Source organism: Zea mays, chromosome 4, assembly GCF_902167145.1.
Source record: "Zea mays cultivar B73 chromosome 4, Zm-B73-REFERENCE-NAM-5.0, whole genome shotgun sequence".
Classification (NCBI taxonomy): domain Eukaryota; kingdom Viridiplantae; phylum Streptophyta; class Magnoliopsida; order Poales; family Poaceae; genus Zea; species Zea mays.
Genome location: NC_050099.1, coordinates 204,182,803 through 204,209,450, shown reverse-complemented (window position 1 = coordinate 204,209,450; position 26,648 = coordinate 204,182,803). Strand labels below are relative to the sequence as shown.

At 48.0% G+C, this 26,648-nt stretch overlaps 5 protein-coding genes across 17 annotated transcripts; 4 read left to right on the top strand and 1 right to left on the bottom strand.

Moving 5' to 3' along the window:
• The first annotated feature begins 6,594 nt into the window (after positions 1-6,594).
• LOC100384287 (Caffeoyl-CoA O-methyltransferase 2) lies at positions 6,595-8,102 on the top strand. 2 transcript variants are annotated; one of them, XM_008679466.4, is made up of 2 exons: positions 6,595-6,935; positions 7,038-8,102. In XM_008679466.4, exon 2 carries the CDS (start codon positions 7,064-7,066, stop codon positions 7,844-7,846), a length of 783 nt encoding a protein of 260 aa, XP_008677688.1. In that variant the 5' UTR covers positions 6,595-6,935; positions 7,038-7,063; the 3' UTR covers positions 7,847-8,102. The 2 variants fall into 2 exon arrangements, with proteins under 2 accessions (XP_008677688.1, NP_001170320.2); NM_001176849.2 differs by having other exon boundaries at positions 6,783-6,935; positions 7,043-8,094.
• Positions 8,103-10,621: 2,519 nt separating this feature from the next.
• LOC100286151 (caffeoyl-CoA O-methyltransferase 1) lies at positions 10,622-11,900 on the top strand. The gene is made up of 2 exons (NM_001159039.2): positions 10,622-10,794; positions 10,945-11,900. Exons 1-2 carry the CDS (start codon positions 10,705-10,707, stop codon positions 11,593-11,595), a joined length of 741 nt encoding a protein of 246 aa, NP_001152511.1. The 5' UTR covers positions 10,622-10,704; the 3' UTR covers positions 11,596-11,900.
• A 397-nt stretch (positions 11,901-12,297) lies between these two features.
• On the bottom strand, positions 12,298-21,048 carry LOC100279612 (putative CRAL/TRIO domain containing, Sec14p-like phosphatidylinositol transfer family protein). 12 transcript variants are annotated; one of them, XR_002268605.2, is made up of 16 exons: positions 20,946-21,048; positions 20,312-20,402; positions 19,937-20,210; positions 19,719-19,818; positions 19,358-19,624; positions 19,192-19,269; positions 19,009-19,110; positions 18,876-18,925; positions 18,673-18,772; positions 18,481-18,582; positions 18,234-18,353; positions 17,916-18,078; positions 16,593-16,963; positions 16,367-16,450; positions 14,870-14,990; positions 14,320-14,723 (listed from the first exon to the last, which is right to left on the bottom strand). XR_002268605.2 is itself a non-coding variant. In XM_035966870.1 (15 exons), the coding sequence occupies exons 2-15, from the start codon at positions 20,316-20,318 to the stop codon at positions 12,516-12,518; spliced, it is 1,851 nt and encodes a 616-aa protein (XP_035822763.1). In that variant the 5' UTR covers positions 20,319-20,402; positions 20,946-21,048; the 3' UTR covers positions 12,402-12,515. The 12 variants fall into 12 exon arrangements, 10 of the variants coding, with proteins under 10 accessions (XP_020407082.1, XP_035822763.1, XP_020407084.1 ...); XM_035966870.1 differs by lacking the exons at positions 14,320-14,723; positions 14,870-14,990 and adding an exon at positions 12,402-12,548; XM_020551495.3 differs by having other exon boundaries at positions 14,314-14,990.
• Positions 13,275-14,476, top strand: LOC100286091 (uncharacterized). Its single transcript, NM_001158979.2, has 2 exons — positions 13,275-13,453; positions 13,549-14,476. Exons 1-2 carry the CDS (start codon positions 13,358-13,360, stop codon positions 14,197-14,199), a joined length of 747 nt encoding a protein of 248 aa, NP_001152451.1. The 5' UTR covers positions 13,275-13,357; the 3' UTR covers positions 14,200-14,476.
• Positions 15,587-16,311, top strand: LOC111591368 (uncharacterized). The gene has a single exon (XM_023302394.2). It carries the CDS (start codon positions 15,587-15,589, stop codon positions 16,193-16,195), a length of 609 nt encoding a protein of 202 aa, XP_023158162.1. The 3' UTR covers positions 16,196-16,311.
• Positions 21,049-26,648: the final 5,600 nt, after the last annotated feature.

Sequence of the window (26,648 nt, the reverse complement as noted above, 5' to 3'; positions counted from 1 at the left end):
GAGATACGGAAAGCAAATTGTAATCTAAAGAGTCTACAAGAAAAACATTAGAAATGGAATGGTCAGGTGATATAGCAATTTTACCCAATCATTTGACCAAACCTTGGTTTCCATCCCCGAATGTGATCGCTCTTTGGGGATCTTGGTTTTTCTCGTAGGAGGAGAACATCTTCTTCTCCCCAGTCATGTGGTTTGTGCACCCGCTGTCGATTATCCAACTTGAGCCCCCGGATGCATAAACCTATAAAACAAGTTTAGTTATTGATTTTAGGTACCCAAATGGTTTTGGGTCCTTTGACATTAGACACAAGAACTTTGGGTACCCAAAAACAAGGCTTTGACCCCTTGTGTTTGCCCCCAACATATTTGGCAACTACCTTGCCGGATTTGTTAGTTAAAACATAAGATGCATCAAGAGTTTTAAATGAAATGTTATGATCATTTGATGCAATAGGAGTTTTCTTCTTAGGCAATTTTGCATGGGTTGATTGCCTAGAACTAGATGTCTCACTCTTATACATAAAAGCATGATTAGGGCCAGAGTGAGACTTCCTAGAGTGAATTCTCCTAATTTTGCTTTCGGGATAACCGGCAGGGTACAAAATGTAACCCTCGTTATCCTGAGGCATGGGAGCCTTGCCCTTAACAAAATTAGACAATTTTTTAGGAGGGGCATTAATTTTGACATTGTCTTCCTTTTGGAAGCCAATGCCATCCTTGATGTCAGGGTGTCTCCCTCTATAGAGCATGCTTCTAGCAAATTTAAATTTTTCGTTTTCTAAGTCATGCTCGGCAATTTTTGCATCTAACTTGGCTATATGATCATTTTGTTGTTTAATTAAAGTCATGTGATCATGAATAGCATCAATGTTAATATCTCTACATCTAGTACAAATAGAAGTATGTTCAACGGTAGATGTAGAGGGTTTGCAAGATTTTAATTCTACAACCTTAGCATGTAATATATCATTTTCACTTCTAAGGTTAGAAATGGAAGCATTGCAAACATCTAATTCTTTAGCCTTAGCAAGCAATTTTTCATTTTCAATCCTAAGTCTAGCAAGAGAGATATTGAATTCTTCAATCTTAGCAAGCAAATCAACATTATCATTTGTAAGATTGAGAATTGAAGCATCACAAACATTTGAATCAACCTTAGCAATTAAATTTGCATTTTCATTTCTAAGGTTGGTAATAACATCATGGCAAGTGCTTAGCTCACTAGATAGTTTTTCGCATTTTTCTACTTCTAGAGCGTAAGCATTTTTAACCTTAACATGCTTCTTGTTTTCTTTAATAAGGAACTCCTCTTGGGTGTCCAAGAGATCATCCTTCTCATGGATATCACTAATCAATTCATTTAATTTTTCTTTTTGTTGCATGGTTAGGTTGGCAAAGAGAGTACGCAAATTATCTTCCTCATCACTAGCATTATCTTCATCACTAGAAGTCTCATACTTAGTGGAGGATTTTGATTTTACCTTCTTCTTTTTGCCGTCCTTTGCCATGAGACACTTGTGGCCGACGTTGGGGAAGTGAAGACCCTTGGTGACGGCGATGTTTGCGGTGTCCTCGTCGGAGGAGGAGTCGGTGGAGCTCTCGTCGGAGTCCCACTCCCAGCAAACATGGGCATCGCCGCCCTTCTTCTTGTAGAGTCTCTTCTCCTTTCTTCTCCCCTTCTTGTCGTCGCCCCTGTCACTATCACTAGATAATGGACATTTAGCAATGAAATGATCGGGCTTACCATATTTGTAGCACACTTTCTTGGAGCGGGGCTTGTAATCCTTCCCCCTCCTTTGCTTGAGGATTTGGCGGAAGCTCTTGATGATGAGCGTCATTTCCTCATTGTCGAGCTTTGAGGCGTCGATTGGTTGTCTACTTGATGTAGACTCCTCCTTCTTTTCCTTCGTCGCTTTGAATGCGACCGGTTGTGCTTCGGACGTGGAAGGGCCATCAAGCTCGTTGATCTTCTTTGAGCCTTTGATCATCAAATCAAAGCTCACAAAATTCCCGATTACTTCCTCGGGAGTCATTAGTGTATATCTAGGATTGCCACGAATTAATTGAACTTGAGTAGGGTTAAGGAAAACAAGTGATCTAAGAATAACCTTAACCACTTCATGGTCATCCCATTTTTTGCTCCCGAGGTTGGGCACTTGGTTCACCAAGGTTTTGAGCCGGTTGTACATGTCTTGTGGCTCCTCCCCTTGGCGAAGACGGAAGCGACCGAGCTCCCCCTCGATCGTTTCCCGCTTGGTGATCTTGGTCACCTCATCTCCTTCGTGCGTGGTCTTTAACACGTCCCAAATCTCTTTAGCACTCTTCAACCCTTGCACCTTATTATACTCCTCTCGACTTAGGGAGGCATGGAGTATAGTTGTGGCTTGGGAGTTGAAGTGTTGGATTTGGGCCACTTCGTCCTCATCATAATCTTCATCCCCTACGGAAGGTACCTGTACACCAAACTCAACAACATCCCATATACTTTTGTGGAGTGAGGTTAGGTGATATCGCATCATATCACTCCACCTAGCATAATCTTCACCATCAAACGTTGGTGGTTTGCCTAATGGGACGGAAAGTAAAGGTGTATGTTTAGGAATGCGAGGATAGCGTAGGGGGATCTTACTAAACTTCTTGCGCTCATGGCGCTTAGAAGTAACGGACGGCGCGTCGGAGCCGAAGGTGGAAGGCGATGAAGTATCAGTCTCGTAGTAGACCACCTTCCTCATCTTCTTTTTCTTGTCACCGCTCCGACGCGACTTGTGTGAAGAAGATTTCTTCTCCTTCCCTTTCCCTTTGTTGCGGGACTCTTCCGATGAAGCCTTCCCGTGGCTTGTAGCGGGCTTGTCGCCGGTCTCCATCTCCCTCTTGGCGTGATCTCCCGACATCACTTCGAGCGGTTAGGCTCTAATGAAGTACCGGGCTTTGATACCAATTGAAAGTCGCCTAGAGGGGGGGTGAATAGGGCGAATCTGAAATTTACAAACTTAATCACAACTACAAGTCGGGTTAGCGTTAGAAATGTAAACGAGTCCGAGAGAGGGCGTGAAAACAAATTGCAAGCGAATAAAGAGTGAGACACAAGGATTTGTTTTACCGAGGTTCGGTTTTCCCAAACCTACTTCCCGTTGAGGTGGTCACAAAGACCGGGTCTCTTTCAACCCTTTCCCTCTCTCAGACGGTCCCTCGGACCGAGTGAGCTTCTCTTCTCAACCAATTGGGAACCAAACTTCCCGCAAGGACCACCACACAATTGGTGTCTCTTGCCTTGATTACAATTGAGATGATCGCAAGAAAGAATGAGAAAAAGAAGCAATCCAAGCACAAGAGCTCAAATGAACACAACAAATCACTCTCTCTAATCACTAAAGCTTTGTGTGGAGTTGGGAGAGGATTTGATCTCTTTGGTGTGTCTTGTATTGAATGCTAGCTCTTGTAAGTAGTTGGAAGGTGGAAAACTTGGATGCCAATGAATGTGGGGTGGTTGGGGTATTTATAGCCCCAACCACCACAAAGTGGCCGTTGGAAGGCTGCATTCTTATGGCGCACCGGACAGTCCAGTGCGCCATCGGACACTGTCCGGTGCGCCAGCCACGTCAGCAGACCATTAGGGTTCGACCGTTGGAGCTCTGTCTTGTGGGCCCACCTAACTGTCCGGTGGTGCACCGGACAGGCCCTATAGGCTGTTCGGTGTGCCACCCGCGCGTGCTCTGCTCCTCTGCGCGCGCAGGCGCGCATTTAATGCGTTGCAGTCGACCGTTGCACGCGAAGTAGCCGTTGCTCCGCTGTCACACCGGACAGTCCGGTGAATTATAGCGGAGCGGATTCCCGAAGCTGGCGAGTTCAGAGTCGCTCTCCCTTGGAGCACCGGACACTGTCCGGTGATGCACTGGACTGTCCGGTGAATTATAGCGAAGCACCTCTGAAAATTCCCGAAGGTGAGGAGTTCAGCTTGAAGTCCCCTGGTGCACCGAACACTGTCCGGTGGAACACCGGATAGTCCGGTGCGCCAGACCAGGGCACACTTCGGTTGTCCCTTGCTCTCTTTGTTTGAACCCTTTTCTTGGTCTTTTTATTGGCTTATTGTGAACCTTTGGCACCTGTAGAACTTATAGACTCGAGCAAACTAGTTAGTCCAATTATTTGTGTTGGGCAATTCAACCACCAAAATCATTTAGGAAATAGGTGTAAGCCTAATTCCCTTTCAAGGTCGTCGGACGCCAGGAAGATAGAGCAGTCAGGAGAAGCCGGCCCGACGGGAGAGGCGCTCCCGCTCGTCGCTTGACGACCGCGGCCCAGCTTCGTTAACAGGGCGTGCGAGGAGCAGGTCGCCGGTGGTTGGCCTGCCAGGCTCTTCGTCGTCGCCGATGAAGGGACTGAGATCAAGCGACGATGTTAGGATGCGTGCCACCGTCGGCGAGCCGTAGTCTAGTGCGCTGCACCTGGTGGGGAAGGTGGGAAGGTCTCCATCACTGCCTTCATTCGAGATAGAGCGGGCGCCGGATCCGGTGGGGAAGGTGGGAAGGGCGCCGTCTCCGGTGCCATACCGAGGGATCCAGTGTTGAAGGGGCAAGGGAGAGGTCTCCGGTGGGCGCCATGGATCCGCACCGCCATGCCGGATCCGGTGGGGAAGGTAGGAAGGGCGCGATCTCCGGCGACGTACCGAGGGATCCGGTGTTGAAGGGGGAAAGGGAGAGGTGCGCCATGGATCCGGGCTTGGACAGGGGAGGAATTGGTGTGGCGCTGGTGACGTCTACGGGGATGGGGCGTTGATGGCGGCCTCGGCAACCTTCCATGATGGGCGGTGCTAATATCGCGTAAGGGTCCGATGGCGGGCGTTGATGGCGGGGATCCTCGGCCACCTTCCGCTATTGTAGACGTCCGTTAATGGCAGAGCAGAGAAGGGTGTTGATGGAAGGTTCCATCGACGGTGGGGAGGAGGGTGGGGCGGATCGGCGTGGGGAGGACGGTGGGGATCCTCGGGAACCTCGACAGAACCGTGCACCAAATGATTGTGGACGTCTACAGTAGTGTCTTATGTAGTAGTAGAGATTTATAGAGCGTTTACTAGTATTAACTTTCTGATACTTATTATATATATTATAAATACTGGTGTTTTTATGTATTTAAATAAACGTGCAAAGATATATACTCTTTCAAAAGCTTGATGCACGAGTGTCATGGGTCAGGACTCGGGAGTATCTTGTAACGATGTTTTTATACATATATTTCATAGCTTGGCTAGCTAGGGATAAAAAAACGGGTATTTCTCAAATTGTGAATAAATAGGATGTAGAATCCGCTAATATTCTTGTTTTTAGAAATAAGTTTATCTTCTCAAACGATAGATATAAAAATCTAGATACGGATATTTTTTTATTTTGTATATAAAATTTTATTTTTATTTATAATAATGTGCTTGATAATATAAGAAAAAAAGTTGTCATTATGGTATTTGCTTATTGCATTTCCCCTTTTCACTCTATCAGTATGTTTTTTTTTCGTTTCTATTTATACATAGTAGGACATGCATATACTGTTTCCGTGTACGCAAGTAAACTTTTTCCTTTTTTGTATTTACGTCCGGCGTGATTATTAGCTAGCCGCATAAATTGTTTCCGTGTACAGTACTACAAAATAGTACCGGCAATAAGACCACCCAAGAACTGACATGGAGTAAAACACAATCATACAGCCAAGGACGACAGCGCGGGGGCATGTTTCTCTGTACTGTCTTACGTTGTAATAAGGTGTTTGGTTTGATGAATTACTCTATTTAAAATAAAATAGTGTATAATGGGTCTATTCTTCAAATTTGGTGGGATAACTTCATTCCACATATTAGTACTAAACAACTAACTATGAGGAATGAGGTGGTGATGAATTAACTTAATCCATTCCACAGATCAAACAAAAAAGTGAGGAGCGAGAAGATGATGGACTACATAATTTCTTAAACCAAACACTCCATAAATTAACCAATTAAATCCATCGCCAAGCAACTTGAAATCACGCCACGGTTTAGTACTTTACTTATGTTCGATCGCTGCAGTACCTGGAAAGCTTTTATGTGCAGATATTTCAGGGAGAGAGAGAGGGAGAGAAAAGGTAAAAGGCGGTGTGTTTATTGAAACAAAAAGTAGCTACGGAGACATTAATTTCAACATTTACTGGTCGATCTTGTGGTATGAAGAGGGGGGGGGGGGGGGGGGGGGGTCTATGCATAGCAAAGTAAATTTTAAAAAAAGGATTAAGGAGTTGGGGCGAGGGGGGCGATATTAGTATCTGACAATCAAAGCCCTCGCCCTATGTATTTAATTAAAAGTAATCAAAATTTAGATTTTATATTGTGATTTTAAAGTTCAATTTTGGTTACTTTAAATATAAAAAGGAAGAAAATGTACTCTGTTCCTGATCCAAGAGGCCCAAGATGCCGTCTAGACAAGAGCCGGGAGAGCTCATCATCGGAAATCGCAAGGCCCAAACCCTGCTCCCCACAGAGGTCCAGGTCCAGGTCCAGTTTGCCGTCCTTTCGGTGCACCTCTGGTCGCTCGCTCTATCGGTGATGGTCTGCACACCAACCACACGCCTTGAGGCATGAGTCAATCAGATCGGAATGCCACTCGTCATGCTGGTGCTGGAGAGGAGCGATGTCTCCCGGTCAAACACGGCGTGGCCGCTAAACGATGCTACTGTTCAAACGGGTTGGTGGCGTGCACCTGGTAATGGTAAAAGAGAAGAAGGACACACGGTTCTTGATGCATACAAATCAAAATAAAGAATATCAGCTATTGACGATCACCCATGACTGCATCTCTGCTGCATGTGTGAGCTCAAGAACCGGGCCAGGAGCGACGCGAGGGAGGGAGGGAGCACCGTGATCCTCACTCAGCCTCCCCTTCTGACCAGCGGCCAGTAGTGCATCTCATCAGGTACTATAAGCTTTTTTCTGAACTTTTTCCCCCTCCATTCAGAAGGGAGGGATGGTTTCAGTTTGTGATCATGGTGGTTCTGTGTCCTCCAACCAAACCAAGATCAGGGAACCAGAAGATAATATAAGATGGGGTGCGTGTCGTCCAAGATCCTAGCGAAATCAGGGAGCTTTCAGGAGAAGGTGAGCGGCCTGGGCCACGCCCACGGCTTCCAGAGGAGCAGCGCCATCGAGGAGATCATCCTGTCCACCTCCAAGAGCAGCGGCGACCAGTTCATGGCGCTCCTCCGCACATCATCCCGCGCCAGCTCGTCGTCGGCCGAGGCGCATAGCCCCGCGCCGCCGCCGGCAGCTGCTGCTGCTGCCAGGATCGAGACGGTCGACGTGGCCGAGCTGCTCGCCGGCCTGGAGGAAGGCAGCTGCGGAACGGCAGGCGAGGCTCAGGCTCCGTCGCGGCCCCGCGCGTCGGCCGGTAGGGCCAGGAGCTTCCGCACGGTGGAGGAGCTGGACGCGATGCTGCTACTGACGCAACATCAGCAGCAGCAGGAGGACGAGAAGCTTGCTACAGCCACGGAGGGGGCAGAGGCAGCACGCGTGTCGGAGGGCGCCAAGCGGAGTGGGCGCGCGCGGCATCTTGGCGAGCTGCAAGTGCCGGCGGCGGCGGCGTTCGACTTCTCCAAGTCCGGGAGCCTGCGGGACTGGCTGCGGCAGGGCGGGCAGACCTTCTCGCCGGGCTCCTACGTCACGCCCAGGTTCGGAACGCCGGCGGCGGCTGAGCGCGGGGGAGGCGAGCAGCAGCAGCAGGAGGCGCTGCTGTTCGACCCGGAGCTGGTGGCGCAGTTGGAGCGCGCCATGGAGCAGCTGTCGGAGGACAGGGGCCGCGTCCTGGACCAGATCCTGGGCTGTAAGTGAAGGGGTCCACGTACGTACGTACGGCCCGCTAGAAATGAGGGCGAACGGGCCGCGAAGCCGTCTCTCTCCTCTCGTGGAGGGAGGAGGCTGTTGGGCTGGGACTGAAGATTTTGTGTGTTTATTAGTTGGTCGTCGTTGTATAGATAGATTAAATAAAAAATAAACATAACAACAAGATTAATAATAATAATAATAATAATAATAATAATATTAGCAGTCGAGGGTAGTGTGTGTGACTGTTCACCCTCATCGATCATTCGTTGCTTGTTATCCTGTCCATGTTGATAGGTCACCAGTCTCGTCTGCCGAAACGGAGAACAGGTGGCACAATCAGATGACGGACGGGGTGTCAAATATCTATACAAATAAGGAGGGGTAGGAGCCACTTTATTTATGCAGACGCAGCAATAAGCATTGGGATTCCTTTTACCCACCTTCGTTGAAACGGCCACCAACTTTTCTTTAATAAATATTTTTTTATATACACACTAATAACCTATCCCTTTTTTTCTTTTAAAAAACAACTGCTACCATCCACGACGGTGACGGAGTGTGAGTTGCATTGGGTGTGAGTGGGTAGGTGGGTGGGTGAAGGTCGGGGCAGGTGGTAGGAATCGGATGCTGCGCTCGATCCGTCCCGTTCTGTTGAGTGGACAGGTATCGCACGCAACGCACAACGGTCGGGCCGCAGCAGGTGTTTTTTTTGAGTAACTTTCATGTGCATTTTTTCCCCCCTGCGGCTAAGGAAAAATGTGCCCGTCGACGAGACTGGCCGAGTCAAATTACGGACACCGCGCAACGTTGTTCCGTTTTCGATGGTGATGGTTGGTTTTGAGAAACAGACAGAAAAAAAAACTTTGGCTTGCTCCTCAAACTAATCATCAATCACATCTAATCTCTTTCTTAATTGCTCCCAAACTAACCCTAAATGGCTCTATTCCTCTCATACTATTAGTGATTATTCATTTAGTAGGACTTGTTCGATTATTTCTATTACATATAGATTATGTGACGTTAAAAACGATCCTAATTTGCTTGGATTTAAATCCACTCGACCGTCATTAATCTATATCGAATAATATTAAAATGACGAGGAACGAGACGATAATGCATCGCCCTATTCCATTTCACTAACCCCATAAAAAATTCGAGAGACGAGCGTTTGAATGCTACTAAAACCAAGCCAACAACAACAACAACAACAACAAAGCCTTTTTGTCCCAAGTACGTTGGGGTAGGCTAGAGATGAAACCCCGTATGAAAACCTCAGAGCTCAACACCCAAAGAACAGAAAAGGGAAACAAAGGCAAAGGAGAACCGAAAACAACGAAACGGGGAAACACATAAAAGAGATAAAACCCACAAGAACCAGCAAGATCTAAAATGAGCACAAGAAAAGGTCAAACTATTAAGGAGGAAAAGCGAAACTATCAATCAGGGTTCTGGCACGTGAATTGCACACTTCCACCCCTTCCTATCTGCGGCGAGCTCTTTGTCAATATTCCACTCCTTCAGGTCTCTCTTCACAGCCTCTGTCCACGTCAAAGTTGGTCGACCTCTACCTCTCTTCACATTTTCGGGACGCCTAATTATTCCGATATGCACTGGTGCCTCTTCAGGTCTTCGTTGGATATGTCCAAACCATCTCAAGCGATGTTGCATAAGCTTCTCCTCAATCGGCGCCACTCCTACTCTCTCTCGTATATCATCATTCCGGACTCGATCTCTCCTTGTGTGGCCACATATCCAGCGCAACATATGCATCTCTGCCACACTTAGTTGTTGGACATGTCGTCTTTTAGTGGGCCAACATTCTGCTCCATACAACATAGCCGGCCGGACTGCTGTCCTGTAGAATTTGCCTTTTAGTTTGCGTGGCACCCGGGTGTCGCATCCTTGAAAAACAAATATACAAAATTATGTATAGTTGGAGGTTTAAACTATGATTGTTGTACCCTAAACTCACATTTACACTCACATATCTCACAAAACATACATGTTTTTGTGTTTAATACTCTACACTTTACAAATATATATTGGGCCGGGCTAAAATCGTGTCAGGCCACAAGCCGCCCTACAACGCAACATAGATGTCTCGTCATCGAGGTGCATGGGTTTTTGATTTAGTAAATTTGGAATTTTCGATTCTAGATTGTAGTTGTTTGATTGAGGATTGAAGGGGCGCCAACGCGTACACTCGTCGTGACATCGCTGTCCGCCACGTCTACGAGACATAAAGTCATGAAAAGGATCCATCGCTACCATCCTCGTAAGCCGCTTGGGACTTTTGGCTACTTACTTTGGTACGGTGGTGACAAGGTGGAGAGTAATGGAGGATGGAGTCGTGGCGTCGGCTATGATTTGCTGGGTTACATGATAGACATTTTCCGATCGGACACAACGACAGTTTAAATATAACACAAATCATTATAAATGCTTGGTACGTGTTTGAAAAACTATCTCGTTTAAATAAGATCTACATATGTAAATCTGTAGCAATACATGACACCTCATTGATACTGACCTCGAAAGACTTAAAAAAACCGAACCACTTCTCTCTTTAAATACAGATAAACATGGTTAGTGAGTGTCGGCCTGAGTATTTAAATCCGAACAAAAGGCTAGTATGATTTAAGAATGGCGGCGGAGCGAATGAAGTGATAGTCAACTTCGCCGTCGCCGGCTCTTCTGCTTCTACGTACTCTACTCCCCTCCCCGTCTCTCTCCGGCCTCCGACCGGCTCATAAATAGACGGTGTCACCGCTTCCAGGCCGGACGAAGGACCTTAGCAGAGCTCAAGTACCTGCGCCGGCCAGCTATAGACAAGAGGCGGCTTGGAGAGGCAGGCACCATCATCCATGGCGCCCTCCGGTGACACCATTGCCCTCGTCCACAGCGGCATGGACAGCAGCAACAAGACGCTGCTCAAGAGCGAGGCCCTCTACAAGGTATACGTACACACGTGCAACTTTTTTTTCCATTTCAAAATTTTGCCTTGTCTAGTTTGCCATGGACTCTTTATTTCTCTACTTTTTATTGCTAGTTTTAGTGTATTATTTTAAATACGGAGGACTTTTGTGTGTGTGTGTGTGTTGCAGTATGTCCTCGACACGTCGGTGCTGCCGCACGAGCCAGAGTGCATGCGTGAGCTGCGCCTCGTGACCGACAAGCACGAGTGGGGGTTCATGCAGTCGTCGCCCGACGAGGCGCAGCTGCTGCGGATGCTGATCAAGCTCACCGGCGCCCGCCGCACCCTGGAGGTGGGCGTGTACACGGGCTACTCGCTGCTGGCCACGGCGCTGGCGCTCCCCGACGACGGCAAGGTCATCGCCTTCGACGTGAACCGCGACTACTACGACATCGGCCGCCCCTTCATCGAGCGCGCCGGCGTGGCGGGCAAGGTCGACTTCCGCGAGGGCCCCGCGCTGGGCAACCTGGACGAGCTCCTCGCCGACGAGGCCAACCTCGGCGCCTTCGACTTCGCCTTCGTCGACGCCGACAAGCCCAACTACGTCAATTACCACGAGCAGCTGCTCCGCCTGGTGCGCGTCGGCGGCACCATCGTGTACGACAACACGCTCTGGTGCGGGACCGTGGCCATGCCACCGGAGACGCCCATGTCGGACATCGACAGGAGGTTCTCGGCCGCCATCAGGGACCTCAACGTTCGCCTCTCCGCGGACGAGCGCGTTGAGGTCTGTCAGCTCGCCATCGCCGACGGCGTCACCATTTGCCGCCGCCTCGTCTGATGGAGTCAGTGCGTGCCCAGGGCATGCATGCATGGCTCGCGTGTGGATGTTCCGTCGACCAGTTCTCCATCCGATCCGTTTGTTGTTGCATGATGCTTTCAATAAAGATCTGTTTTCCTTTCCTTCGTTCTGTTTTCTTTTTTCACTTTTGGAGTTGGGAGCGTCAGGTCGACAGATCCTGTGTTCATTTATGTTCCCTGGTTTGGAACAACTACACCACATTAAGGCCTTGTTTGGTTATTCACAATACACATGAATTGAATGAGATTGGAAAAAATTAAGAAGAATTTTGACTTATTTGGGATTCAAACCGATCCAGTCCCACTCAATTCACACGGATTAAGAGCTAACCGAAAAGCCCTAAAGTGTCTATGTTTGTAAGATCCTACTTTGAGTTGTATGTATACACCCTCGTCTTAAAAGTATTGTGCTCATGCTTATAATTTGCAAAGTTTGTTGAAAGACAAGCCATAGTTTTAGAGAAAAAGTCTTTAGGGTTCCGTTTGGATTCTTGGAATTGAATTTCATTCTAATAACCTAATTTAGGCATAAATCAATTAAGCTAATATTTTTTTTATACAAAAATTATTTGTATAATGGTGTTGGTCTTATGTGGGAGTTGTTTATATGCTATATTTTTACTATAGAGAAGCGAGTCGGGAAGCGTGTTATGAGTTGCGCAGTAGAATCATAACCTATTGATACATAAAATCAATTTTCGCCCATCGTCCTATAAATTTAGGATTGACATATATCAAACTAAATAACCTACTCTATTAAGTAAATTTCCAATTTCTTCAAAAATGAAAGGATTACAAAGCATTACATTCATAATCTCCTAGAGTAATTTAGTGTCTCATAATCTCCTCGCGAGCTATCTTCAATGTGTCCCAAATTTTTTTAGGCATTGTCGAAACCACTTACTTTCTTGTACTCCTCCATGCATAAAGAAGCTAACAACACAAGTGAACAGAGAGAGCTTGGGAAGAAGCAAAATCGCAAGAAATTAAAAAGACAAGTGAAACTAAAATATAGAAGGGTGACTAAGGGAACCAAAGGTTATAATATATGAAACTAACAACGTGCTACAAGTTCACAAACGGTGGTACAATATTCGTTATAATATGGTTCCCTGTGACAGATATCGCCGTATGTACAGACTGTACACACCCACCCACGACGGGACGGTGGTTCGCCATGTAGTAGTTGAACCCAGGAGAAAAGAAAAGAAAAAAAAAACTAACGCGAGCTCCAGACGTGTCGTCAGCCATCATCCATCACCGCCCGGCCGGTGGCAGACAGCAAACGACTAACATGCGATTGGTGAAATTATATTATGAAGTCGTGCGCCCAACCCAACCCAACCAAACCAGCGCACGACGACGGGCCCCGACGCGGCAGGTGGCGTTCCGTTCCGTTCCGTTCCGTTCCGTTGGCGGAAGGTTCAGGGCAGGTTCAGTTATTCAGGCATCAACGGGCTCCATGGAATCCAACTCAATTTTCCGTCCCAGGGGGGTTAAGTTGGTGAGTGCCTCCGGCGCGTAAAGTCTACGGCAGTTTGCTTTGCTTTATTAAAAACGAAAAAAAATAAATAAAAGAGCAATCAAGCAAACGCTAGTGCCGCTGTCACCTACCCTCTGCTCGTCATATTTAAATACAGCAGCAGCAGATGGCCGAACGAACGAAGCCACAAGCAGCGCCGCGAGCCACAGCTAGCACCACCACCTTGCACCGCACCCGCACCGAGACGAACAGATCGACCATGGCTGCCGGCGGCGACGACACCACCATCGCGCAGGTCCACAGCGGCATCGACAGCAGCAACAAGACGCTGCTCAAGAGCGAGGCCCTCTACAAGGTCCGTCCGTATTCATGCATGCATATGCCTGCCTGCCTGCCGCTAATCTAATCTAATCTAATCTCGTCGTTAATTTGTGGGATGAACAACAACAGTACGTGCTGGACACGTCGGTGCTGCCGCACGAGCCGGAGAGCATGCGTGAGCTGCGGCTGGTGACCGACAAGCACGAGTGGGGGTTCATGCAGTCGTCCCCGGACGAGGCGTCGCTGCTGCGGATGCTGATCAAGCTGAGCGGCGCGCGGCGGACGCTGGAGGTGGGCGTGTTCACGGGCTACTCGCTGCTGGCGACGGCTCTGGCGCTGCCCGCCGACGGCAAGGTCATCGCATTCGACGTGAGCCGCGAGTACTACGACATCGGCCGCCCCTTCATCGAGCGCGCCGGGGTGGCGGGCAAGGTGGACTTCCGGGAGGGCCCGGCGCTGGAGCAGCTGGACGAGCTCCTCGCCGACCCGGCCAACCACGGCGCCTTCGACTTCGCCTTCGTCGACGCCGACAAGCCTAACTACGTCCGGTACCACGAGCAGCTGCTCCGCCTGGTGCGCGTCGGGGGTACCGTCGTGTACGACAACACGCTGTGGGCCGGTACTGTGGCGCTTCCCCCCGACGCGCCGCTCAGCGACCTCGACCGCAGGTTCTCCGCCGCCATCAGGGAACTCAACGTCCGGCTTTCTCAGGATCCCCGCGTCGAGGTCTGCCAGCTCGCCATCGCCGACGGCGTCACCATCTGCCGCCGCGTCGTCTGATGTGATGATGATCCGACGACCAAGATCATATATCATTCGCTCGTCGTCTCTGTCATCTTTCAACTGCCTGCCCGCCGCTGTCCGCTGCCGTCGTCAATTAATAATGCATGGTTCTTGTTCTTTTTTTTTTTGTACTTGCACTGTGTGTGTTGAGTTGAACATCCGGCGATGTACTGCAACAACTGGAATGCAATGCAACATCATGCGTGCAGCTGTAACTAAAATTGACGACGACAGCGTCGTCCATGCATGGACCGAGGCGGTTATATTAGGTGTCGATCATCCATGAGTGACCGAGGCGGTTAGGTGTCGATCCATGAGTGACGGAGAGTGGCGGCCGGCGGCGAGGCCATGATTGGCGCGTCGTCGGGTAGGGGAAGGGATGGGCTTGCACTGTAGTCTGCGGGGAGATAAGCCTCCTCGGTCGGTCGGGATGGCGGGCGTGTCGTTGTCGTCTCGTCCGCCAGCCCGGCACGGAGGGCAGGAGGTGGAAGCAAAGAATCACAGTCGTCGTCGCCCGTACCCTACCCATGGAGACATGCATGCATATCCTCAGAGAGACCACCTCAGGAGGATAACATAAACATAATAGTAGTAGCGCATTACGTGCCACTCACTCGATCGGGGCCCGAGATGATAATATAACCTACTCCTCCTTCCTGACACTAACCTCTGCTGCCTGCTCCGATCCGGATGGTGATGCAGCGTGCAAGCATGGTGTGCCGAGACGACGTCAGTCGGACGCGTGCGTGTCATCGCCCAGCCGCTAACATCCCATCGATCAAAACCACCTGCACTAGAACCAGCCTCCCCTAAGAGCTTCTACTAGTACTAGTAAACGAACACTAGAATAAGTCCACCAAAAATTTGAGTAATTCCTCAAGCTAGGCAGTCGTAGGCACCAGAATGACCTCGTCAACCTTCTGCCAGCGTGTAAATGTGAACGGTTCTCAAAAGTTGCGAGGTTAGATTTTTTTTTAGTTTTGTAGATAAAAATATGACAAATCGAACGACCGCAAACAGTACAGCGACATAGTTCGTCAAATAGATAGTTCGTCAAATAGATAGATTGAGCGTGATAAATCATCGAACGACGGCAACACCACGACAGCCGAACCTCGGGCACCGCAGCATCGTCGGCGGCACGCCACGGCCGACGAGCACAGCTGGTGGCGTGAAAAAATTTGTTATTTTAGCCCTTCTAACATGAGCTCCCTGCTATTATGTGACCCTCTGTTTATAACTTGTGGACTATTTATATCTATGATTTGTAGGTCTGATGATAAAATAGAGAAGTCCACAATGACGGCATCGGCTCATCCAACCGAACGCCTGCACCATCCGCTCGGCATCGGCTCATCCATGTCGTCGCCCTCGCCAAATCGGCATGGCGGCCCAAACTATTCCACCAACACACCCAGCACAGAAGGCCAACAGTAACATGGGCTGTCGCAACAATCTGTATATTAGCAGGCCACTAGAATCACAGCCGGTGTGGCATGGCATGTACAGGTGCATCGACGGCACCAAGCTCGCCACTGTCTGTCTCCCACCTCCAGCCACGGGGTCAGCACTCAGCAGTACTCAAGTACGTACAGAACGACTCCAGCCATTCGGACACCAACCAGCACCATCTATCTCTCTCTCTCTCGCGCGCGCCTGGCCAAGAAACAAGGGTGGTGCTTGGCGACCGCCGCAGCATTCACCAATCAAAAAGGCGCCACCCGGCCCGGGCCCCGCCAGCAGAGTACGGCCAAATGGAGGCACTACAAAAAAGGGGCGGCATGAAAAGGGAAGCAGCAGCCAACAGGGGGCGCCGCCGGTCTTCTCTTCCATTTCGGTGTTAGGTGAGAGTCGGCGGCGTCGGCTTCGGCGGCGGCGGCAGCGAGGTCAAAAATGGCTCCGGCTGGCTGGTGGCAGAGAGTCGCGTCAGCTTCACGGTCGGTTGGTCGGTCGGTTAATGTCGACGACATGGTTCGGGGTCCCGTGCTGTTGACCTCCATGTCCTATCAACAGAACATCCTCTTCTGCGACGTACACAGGGAGGGAGAGCAGGGTCGTGTTGTTCAAGCTCATTAGCAGAACTACCGAAACCGGCGGGCGAAATTCATTCCAGCAGACCATTGGAAGAGGGCGGAGGACATTGAATCGGCGAACTGTTGTGTACCTTGGCTCTAGGCAGCTCCTGCACAGACTCCAGAGCCACCTCCTCCACCAGCGCCTTCTGCTTCGCCACGGTCGCGTTCAGCACCTGACCAGCAAGCAAGCAAAAGTAGTGAGAAGGATCAGGAAACGCAGGAAGGCCAGGCCAGGTTTTTCAAATGGCGCCGATTGCTACTATGCTGTGATGTTTCCGTGATATATATATAAACCATAACAACAACTTAGCTTACTCTTTTGGTCCTCTCGAGGTCAGCCTCAACAGACCGGATCCGCTCGAACGAGCTCAGCAGAACGCGCTCTTTGTCCTCCGGGATCTGCGCAGGCCTGGTGGCAAGGTGGCCGCACAGCGACTCGAGACTGTCCAGGCGCTGCAGGCAGGCGCGCACCTCTTCTTCGCTGACGGCTCGGGGCGGCTTTGGCTTCTCTGCTGCTGGTGGTGGGGCAGTGCGACGGACCTTCTCTAGCCTACTCTCGGCGGCTCTGGAAAGGAACAGCCGGATGAAGGAGAAGAGCTTGATCAAGGCTGTGACTACTAGCTTCGCCACGTCTTCCCAGCCCCTCTGAGCAGCTGCTGTACCATTGGCATTAAGAGAGCCGTTCCCTGAGAATTAAGTAACAGAACGTTTTAACAATGTGGCTGCAGATAATCGAGGCAGTGTAAAAAAAAGACATGTTTGGTTATTCCAGCAAAAAGGTTCTTGCTAAGATTAAGATTGCCACCGCGTAACAAGAGAAAGAACGCAGAGAAAGTGAACCAGGGGGGAAGGAATCAAATTGAGCATATTAGTGCTATTCAGTGAGTATGGCTAACAAACTAGCAGGAACCAATTGTTTGCTTCCACACTGCAATGAATCAAGGTTTTCGTTTTGTAACTCTAGCAGGCAGAAGAACACGTGCAAATTTTACACTGCGGTATGTTAACGACGACGACGCAGATCCACCATGAGTCAAACCGACATACCAAGTACACATCACAGTAAATGAACCAGTCCTACATAAGAGGGACACCAAAGACCATACAGCAACACACCTGACAGGTACCACGCTTCTGTCCCCTGGACAATAACAGCCATCTTTGCAGTAGAAATTCAACTGCCATTTACTAGATAGAGCTTTATGGTCTGTGGTACCAGGGAATGTATGGCTGACAGCCATCTTTGCAGTAGAAATTCAACTATCATTCACTACAATTTTATGTCTGTGGTACCGGGGAATGTATGTCTGACAGCCATCTTTGCAGTAGAAATTCAACTAACATTTACTAGAGTTTTATGTCTGTGGTACCAGGGAATGTATGGCTGACAGCCATCTTTGCAGTAGAAATTCAACTACCATTTACTAGGGTTTAAAGTCTTATGGTACCAGGGAATGTATGGCTGATGGTGTTTTATGCAGTAGCAAACAAACAGAAAATTCATGGTTACAGAGCTTCAACGCGACATGACACTAGAAAATCATACACCATCTTCAATGGCCTTACTCTTTATTAAATGTTAACAAACAACTACAGGTTCAGAATTCAATTACCCGGAACGATAGGAAAATAAGATACCTAATTCACGAGGCCTTCTGTTGGTGGAATATTGCCTGAAATCAGCCATTTGTTTCTGCACCATTTCAGTAGTCCGTTGCACTCCATGGTAAAATTCAGGAACCATATCCGGGTGACTTTGATCATCGCAGCTCAAGTATGTTGCACAATCTGTGCCCTTTACCTTTGGTAGAAATAAATACGAAAAATCAATATAATGCAACGTGCCATGGAGTCATGGACACAAGCAGGACAGCATGACCAATGCGGTTCATAAGACTAATAGCACAGGGAAAAGCGGACCCAACTGTAAGAACAAAGGCAGACATATAAACTTACCTCCTCACGAACCGGAGTCAAGCAACCATAGCCTGAAACTTTATGAACAAATGATGGACCAAAATCATCAACATCGGATCCTGATTCAGCATTTGATGTATCGCTTAACATGCCCTGCCACTGAAAGAGGCAAATATAGTAGTAGTTTAGAACAAGAATCCAGAAAAGCAACCAGCTTACTGAATTACTGAAAAGCAACCAGTTTCCTGAATTACTACTGATGAAGGCTGTAATTTTAGAATTTTACTTTCATCTGTTCCAACCGAAAGGAAGAGCTGCTTCTTTCTCCGCCCTCAGAAACGGGTTTGGTGGTTTCCCTCATGCATCCAGCTTCCAAATTGTGGATCAGCTACAAATAATATATCCTTCAGTACATAGAAAAACAAGGACAGCATCTAGATGAATTATTTTCATGTAAACACGAAGCAGTAAAGGGTACCTTCAATATATAAGGATCATTCCATGGCCCTTTGTTCGATCCAAGGCAACCACCCTTGTCACTACATGTGCATGAACCACCAAGGAATTCTGGCAACTCACTGAGAAAATACAAGCATTATTAGAAAATACAAGCATTATTACAGGTTGAGGGCTGAATCTTATGAAGAGAATGGGTTATGCAACCCTTGAGTACAAACCTACCTCGAATCTATTACTTCAAGAAGCCTACTCTGGTAGTTCGAACCGAGCACCTAAGTAAGAAGAAAAAGAAAACTAAAGATTGCGATACCAAACAAGTTTGCACTAAGGATGGTATATAAATGCTGGAACTCACATGAATCTTGGATGAAGTTTTTGGGTCAAGGAAGCCCTTCACACTGTTCCAGATCCACTTGAATCCACTGCCAGCGTTCACAACAAACATTTGGTGGAGTGTCTGCATTTATAACATTTTACTTGATTGGATCACCAGGCAAAAGTCCCAACAACATAATACACCTTCAAAAAGTATAATTACCTCAGGATAATAATCGCTATCAATCTTCTGCATTCGGTTTACAAGTTCTCTAGCAGTCCTGGAGAAATTCTTAAACCCCTGCAGAATACAACCAGATTAAAAAAAAACTACATACAGAACAGATCTGTGTTCTGTTCGCACAGCTCAAACTGAATCGTTCACATACCACACCCTGGACGTCCAAGATGGTAGTGGTGGAGTCAATGTGCCTCTTAGCAGCTAATGTGCAGGCAGGGAACCTCTCCCTGAAGGCCCTCTCAAACTCCTGGACATGGTACTTGATGTAGCGATCCACTGACGTGATCTGCATAAGGTTGTTCGGATCCACCTTCCCTAGCCTCTCAATGTACACCGGCCGGCCTTGGCGGTCAACACCATGGTAGCCCTGAGGGTAGTAGCGTAGCACATCATCCAGTTCCTCAAAATCAAAATCCTGGACGCATGAAGTCACAGCAGATTGTTAGTACACCAAACAAAGATTAGTATTTCCCAAGAATTGCTTGCAGTGCAGACTTCAAAGTGATCACCTCAAGGATGGTGTCAGTTCCGAACTCTTTCCTCCATTTCAGCATCTCTGACCACATCTGCATTGCCTTCTCGGCTTCGAACTTTCTGGCCTTGAGGAACCTGAACCAGGCATTGACAAGGCGATGCGAGTTTCAAATACTGGAATACTGGATACCGGCATTCAACAAACCACGGCCAAACGCAGGCAACGACAGCAAGGGACGGGATTTAATGCAACCTTAGCATCATGTGGTAGTCATCGTGCTTCTCGGGGAGGAGGCCGTGCGCCGCGAGCCGCTCCCGGAAGGAGGCGACAGCGCGCTCCTCCTCCGCGTCGCGGACGTCCTCGATGGAAATGGCCGGCGGCGGGAAGCGGGAGTCGACGCGACGCCTCCCTCGCTTCTTGAGCGCGTGGATGGCCTTCCGCCGCAGCGAGCCGATCTTGCGCCGCCGCCGCTCGTCCTCCGAGTTGCCGTCGCACAGCGATATTTCAATGTCCTGCGCATGGCTCACTGCAGGCACAGATTGGGCACGGCGCCGCGCTAATCATCCCATGAAAAAAGATGCTGTTTTGCTTCCCCAAACAAAGAAGAGGAATCGCTTCTCCCCCTACCAGACATCCTCGCCACCGAAGTAAATTCTGGATTCCTGGATAGCCCAGCTGAGACGTCGCGCTCCCGCACCCAATCTTCTACCGCCACTGTCTGCGGGAGAAAAGAAATACCACGAACGATCAGTTCGCTGCAGCAACCATTAAAGAAAAGGAGCTGGCGGGCAGGAGTGCGAGTCCTGCGACACGGACAGATCTGAGCAGGAAGAAACAGAGGGTGGAAACTGGCGAGGGACCAAATCTCGTTGCCAAAAAAAAAATTGCAGCTTCCAGCCACAGCCAGGCCCTGTGGAAGAAGAGGAACCTGCATTGGTTACTACTAAAAGCAGCGTGGCGTCCGAGCAGCCATAAATTCCACCCAGAGAAACGGCATGTATCGACAGGGGAGGGCGCCGCTCATTTACTCCCAGCCCAGGAACTTCTCCTGGGAGAATTAAAACCGAAAGATGAAGCCTGACAATGACAGCTCCAATCCGTCGGCGCCCGCCGTTAACGAACACGCGAACAGCGAAGCAGATCGTCGCGTAAAACAGATCGCATCCACGAAACAAAAAACAGTAATCACTCTTGGGAGTTGGGACAGGAGAGAGGATGAGAGAACTCAGATTTTTGTTTTGGATTGGAATCAATCAAGAACCTTGGCAGCTAGGGCAGAGGCGAGAGCTCGGAGCTGTTCCTCTCTCTCTCCCTTCCCTGTTCCCTTGCTGTCTCTGCCCCTCTCTCCCTCGAGAAAATTGGATTTATGCCATTATCAAACTACGGATTCGCTCGAATGCCATTATGAGAACACGCTTCGTTATTACGCCATTTTCAAACACTGGATTACAGATAAAATGCCATTTAGGGGGTTATTTGATAAAGTATCAACTAATTGGACTATTTTACCCCTAAACTAAAACAGCTCCTCTCTGTTCTCTGTCTCTCGCGTTTTCTCCTCCTCTCTGTACCGCACCACACCAAACCAGGCTCCTCTCTGTTCTCTCAGCCATTATCTCCTCCTCTCATCCTCTCCCACGACAAGCACAAGGCAAGCTCCTGCACGCACCAGGCAAGCTCCAGCACGCACGCACCAGGGCAAGCTCCAGAAATTCAGAACTGAATGAACAGCGAGGGGCAGGGAAACATCAAAGTGAAAAAGTAGTCGATCTTAACTGAATGAACACAGTTTAAGAAATTCAGAACACAGTTTCCCATTCTTAACTGAATGAACACAGTTTCAGAAAGAACACAATTTATCTGATAGCATAACAAGGTTCAAAATAACTACGATATCCATCCAAATATAGTTCATCTGATAGCATAACAAGGTTCACTTCTAACACTAGCTTACTAAAATCTTAGATAACATAGAAATCAGCAGGTTATTACAATCTTGTCACATTTTCTTCAGCTTCCTTGGTGTGAGCTTCTTCACTAGCATCTTCTTAGGAGTTGTAGTCTTGGGAGGTGACTGGATATCAATCTGTCCATCTCCCAGTAGCATAGCAAGCCGACTGAAAAAAATAAAGACCAGTAATTTAATGAGACAACAATGACTTGATGCAACATAATCGTAATGATATGTTTACCTCCTAGTGACTCTGATTGGGCTGTCCTGTAAAATAGACTCCCTTGTTGGTGTAACCGGGAGAGAAACTTCGAGTTGGACATCAGCTTCAGTTTGGACAACACCATGATCTTGAACACTTTCAAGTTCGACATTAGCTTCACCTTGGACAGCACCTTGACCTTGGACACTTCGTTGAAGTCGAGTTTTGGGGATTTTGGCATTATCCCCATACTTTGTTCTATTCATGCGAGGCTTTCTCTTCCTACAAGTTGGACAGCACAGTTAGATACAAATATAACAGTGCACACGTTCAAATTAGACATTTCATCACTTACCTTTTCTTTGTTCCGTTCAATGGGCACTTGTAGCTAGTTTCACTGTGACCTAATTCTCCACATCTTTTGCACTTTCTTTTGCCTCTAATCATCTTCCTTTTCCCCTTCTCAGATTGGTTTGAACCCTCCATGTCAGCTTCTAGTACTGCATTCTTGTCAGCTTCCTTGCCTTTCTCTGTAGCTACTTTTTTCCCTTTGCTATTCCCACCTTCCAAACAACTCTTAATTCTTAGTTTCTTATACCTTCCTTTACCTCTCTTGTCAAGTGGTGCAGCAACCGCATAGGGCAGATCCACTGTTGGCCATTGAGACTTATCAGGTAGTGGTTCAATTATTCTCTTATATGCATTTTTGAACCTTTGTACAGAGTAGAATTCATGCACAAAATCTTCCAATTCGACATCCACACTCTCCTGTGCTGTAATCAAAGCCAATGCATGTGGACAAGGTTTGCTGGTGTGCTGCCACTCTAGGCATGTACACTCATGCAAGTATGACTTCACTACATGTCTGTTGTGAGTGTTTGTGTTGTCCTCAACCTGTGCAGAGAAAAAACCAGCCTTTGTCACTGATAGATGCCCTAGGCCTCTGGTCCTTGCCTTCAATTGTTGTAAAACAGCAGGTAAGATCTTCCCATTAAGTTTATCTCCAATTCTTCTCCTTTTCTCCCACAACACCATTATCATCTCCCTACACTTGTCTGCAAGCTCAACAACTGGAAGGTCCTTCCAATCTTTAATCCAGTTGTTGAAGACTTCAGCTAGATTGTTGGTGACATAATCACACTTGATGGCAGGATTAAACTGACTCCTCCTCCATTTCAGCTTGTGGTAAGTATCTAGCCATTTCTTTACATCTGGGGAAGCTTCCACAACTTGATTGTAAAAGAATTGTGAAACTTCTGACCTATATGCCCTAGCTGTAGGGTACATCTTAGAGAATATGTCACCTCCAAACCTCTTAACAAAATTCTGCATTAGATGCCTAAAGCATTCTCTTTGGTCAGCCTGAGGGAAAACAAGTTTTACTGCATTTTCTAACCCTTTGCATGCATCTGTACATACAGCAAGCAATGGAAGATCTCCTATTGCCTTTTTCAGTTGGCTCATGAACCATACCCAATTATCATCACCCTCTTGCATCTTTAAAGCTTCACCAGCCTTCCTCATCCTCAGCTCTCAAACCGATCAACTCATACATTCTGTCATCATCAACAATTTCTATCCTACCTTCCTCATCTTGCCTCTCAACAATTTGAAGTGCGTCCCAGTCAATACCAACCTTTGGGCGACCACTAGGATGTACTACCAATGCTAAGCTAGGCGGAAGCTCATCGTCAAAACTGAAAATAAAAAATAAAAATGTACAATCATACTACTTCATTCGATTTCTATAAAAGTTATTAAATGTAGAATCATACCCGTACATAGAATCATTCCAGCTGTAATCCATCTAGCCAACTGTTGGTGACCAATAATATGAGATCTCCGCTGCTGCTAACTCAAATCAGAAGAAACCCTAAAGTGTAAAGCCTAAATCCTAAAGCCTAAAACCCGTATGCATACCTGGAGCTCGCCGAGGGGAACAGGCCGCCGAGGGTCGCCGTGGGGAGTCCGGATGGCGTGCTGGAGCTCGCCGTGGGGAGCCCGGCCGGCGTGCTGGAGCTCGCCGTGGGCGGCGTGCTGGAGCCGAGATCTCGCTGGAGCCCGGGCGGCGTGCTGTGCGATGCAGAGAGCAGAGAGGAGGTCCCGGCCGGCGTGCTGGAGCTCGCCGCTGCTGCGTGCTGCAGCCCAGGCGTGCGTGCGTCTTGCCCAGGCGCGGTCCAGAACAGAGAGAAGGAGCGAGAGGAGGAGAACAGAGAGAATGAAGTGTTTTGCGCGACTGGAGACAGAGAACGAGCGACTGCAGTTTACTTTAGGGGTAAAACAGTCCAAACAGTTGATACTTTATCAAATAACCCCCTAAATGGCATTTTATCTGTAAGCCAGTGTTTAAAAATGGCGTAATAACGAAGCGTGTTCTCATAATGGCATTCGAGCGAATCCGTAGTTTGATAATGGCAGAATTCCAATTTTCTCCTCTCCCTCCTGTGCCGCTTTGTCTCCTCTCAGTTTGCTCCTTCTGGGGACGGTAAACTGGAGGACGGGAGGTGCGCACTGCCTCGGCAGCTTTATGACTGTATTTTGTCCGGAGACGCACTGTATAAATCCTTGTCCGCACATACGTAGATACCCGTAGACGAGGAGTACGCTGCTTTTTTGCTGCAGAAAGACGATACTCCGTGATGGATGGGCCAGCCAAAGGAATGATTTTTTTTTCATCACCTGAAAATGTGGCGCGTTCGCTTTCAGGCGGATGAGATGGATCTGGTTTCGTTATTTTTTGGCGGATGAGATTATAAGTGAATTATTGTCGTGTTGAGCTTGATGACGGTCTACGTCACTTGATAACACACGATAAAAGTGAAATCATAGAAATTTGTACTTTATAAGAGTTTTACAAGAGTAGAGAAGAGATATTTGGATCGTGTTAAATTAGAAAGAAATCTAAGTTTTTTTTTGCAAAACTGACGACAAAATCAGGAAAACTTGTGCTCTATAGGAGTAGAAATATTTATAGAAATATGTTATGTTTAGTATCATATGAGATTTTGGTTAGATATTAATCCAACTTTGTCTTTAACATATATATGTTGAGAAAAGGAAAAAGACGAGTTATCGTAGGTTCATTTGGATCCGTTCATTTTTTGAGGAGTTAGAATCTACTTGATAGAGTAGGCTATTTGATTTAGAATTTGATATTCCACCACTTCCAAAGTTTACACATAAGTCTATCTCAAATTTATATAGGCGAGAGGTGAAAAAGCGAGGGGTGAAAATGATTTTATATATCATCAAATTATGTTTTTACTTTACAATTTATAGCACGCTCTTCAGTTGACTCCTAAAATGTAGTACACAAATATCTCCCTCATATAACCAACAATAGTATATAAATAGTGTACATAAAATCATATTAGCTTAGTGTTGGGCACCAAATTGAGCGTGGCGGACGGTCCGGCCCTAAGGCCGGACGGTCCGCGGTCCGGACGATCCGCGCCTGTGGGCCGGACGGTTTGCACGTGCGCAGAGCAGTTTAGGGTTCCGAGTTTTGTGCTACGGTTGTTAACTAGATTCATGGAATTAGCTCGGAAATTAGTTTGTAAAGGGTCCAGCCCCCTCCTCTATAAATAGAGAGGTATACGTCCGATTTGTAATCATCAATCGAATCAATAACACTTCTATTTCGCATTTATTTCCTAGGATTAGTTCTAGTCTAGTTCTATAGTCTAGTTCTAGTTTAGCCTTCTAATCCCCAAATTCTCTGCTTCTCTTCGACTCTACGTCGATTAGAAGAGTCTAGGTCGGCCTGCCCGAGCCTAGACAACTCCTAGGATCTCTCCTCCCCGACGGGGTCCCTCCCGGGAGCGAGATCCAGGTGCCGCCGGCGATCTTCCGCCGCCCCTGCGCACGCGCGGAACGTCCAGCCGTCAGGCAAGAACCCTAGCCTCGCGCCAGGCCGCGGACCGTCCAGCCCCTGGCCACGGACCGCCGCCCCTGTGCAGAGAGCATCGCTGCTGGTTCGTGTTGAGTGATTGGCGCCCTAAAAAGGTGTCAACATACTTTTTGGCGACTCCGCTGGGAACAACACGTCTAGACCCATCAAATCGGCCCTCAATGGCCGGTTCAAGGGATAGTTCTGAAGTCTCCCCAGCAACATTATAGAGCCGACTTGGGAAACCTTGTCGGCTGACGAACAGCTCCAGTTCGAGGAGCATAAGGAGCAGCTGATTCAAGAGGCGAGAGCAAAGTTTCTGGCCAACTTCAAGGTGGACAGGAACAATAAAGTCGTCCGACAACGGGCGATGGATCCGGCTTCGCTCCGACCCACACCAGATATCCCCAATGTAAGTAATACAAACGAGCTACAATCTCTTAAGAATTATGTTGATGAACAGTGAGAACAAATGCAAAATATCATAGGGGGTATGCAAAACGATTATAGGAGACTAGTAAGTGCATTTGATAAATCTAGTATAGCAAATTTTCCATCGCACGAGGTTGAATTAGGGGGTAACACACGTAATACGTCGGCTATAGGTTGTCACGACCAGCCACAACTCCTTTATGGGATGCCGATGGACACATACCCTGAGCAACCGCAAATCGGCAGTAAATCAGTCGATCTGCACATGCCCGGACCGTCCGCTCGTGAGCGCGGACCGTCCGGACCAGCCACAGTCGGGCCCATTCTTAATGAGTTACCCAGACATGCACCCGAGCCACCACATTTGGCATAGAGTCTAAACTACCCAGTCGGACCGTCCGCGTACAACGACGGACGGTCCGCATATTGAAAGGGAATTAGGCTCACACCTATTTCCTAATTGATTTTGGTGGTTGAATTGTCCAACACA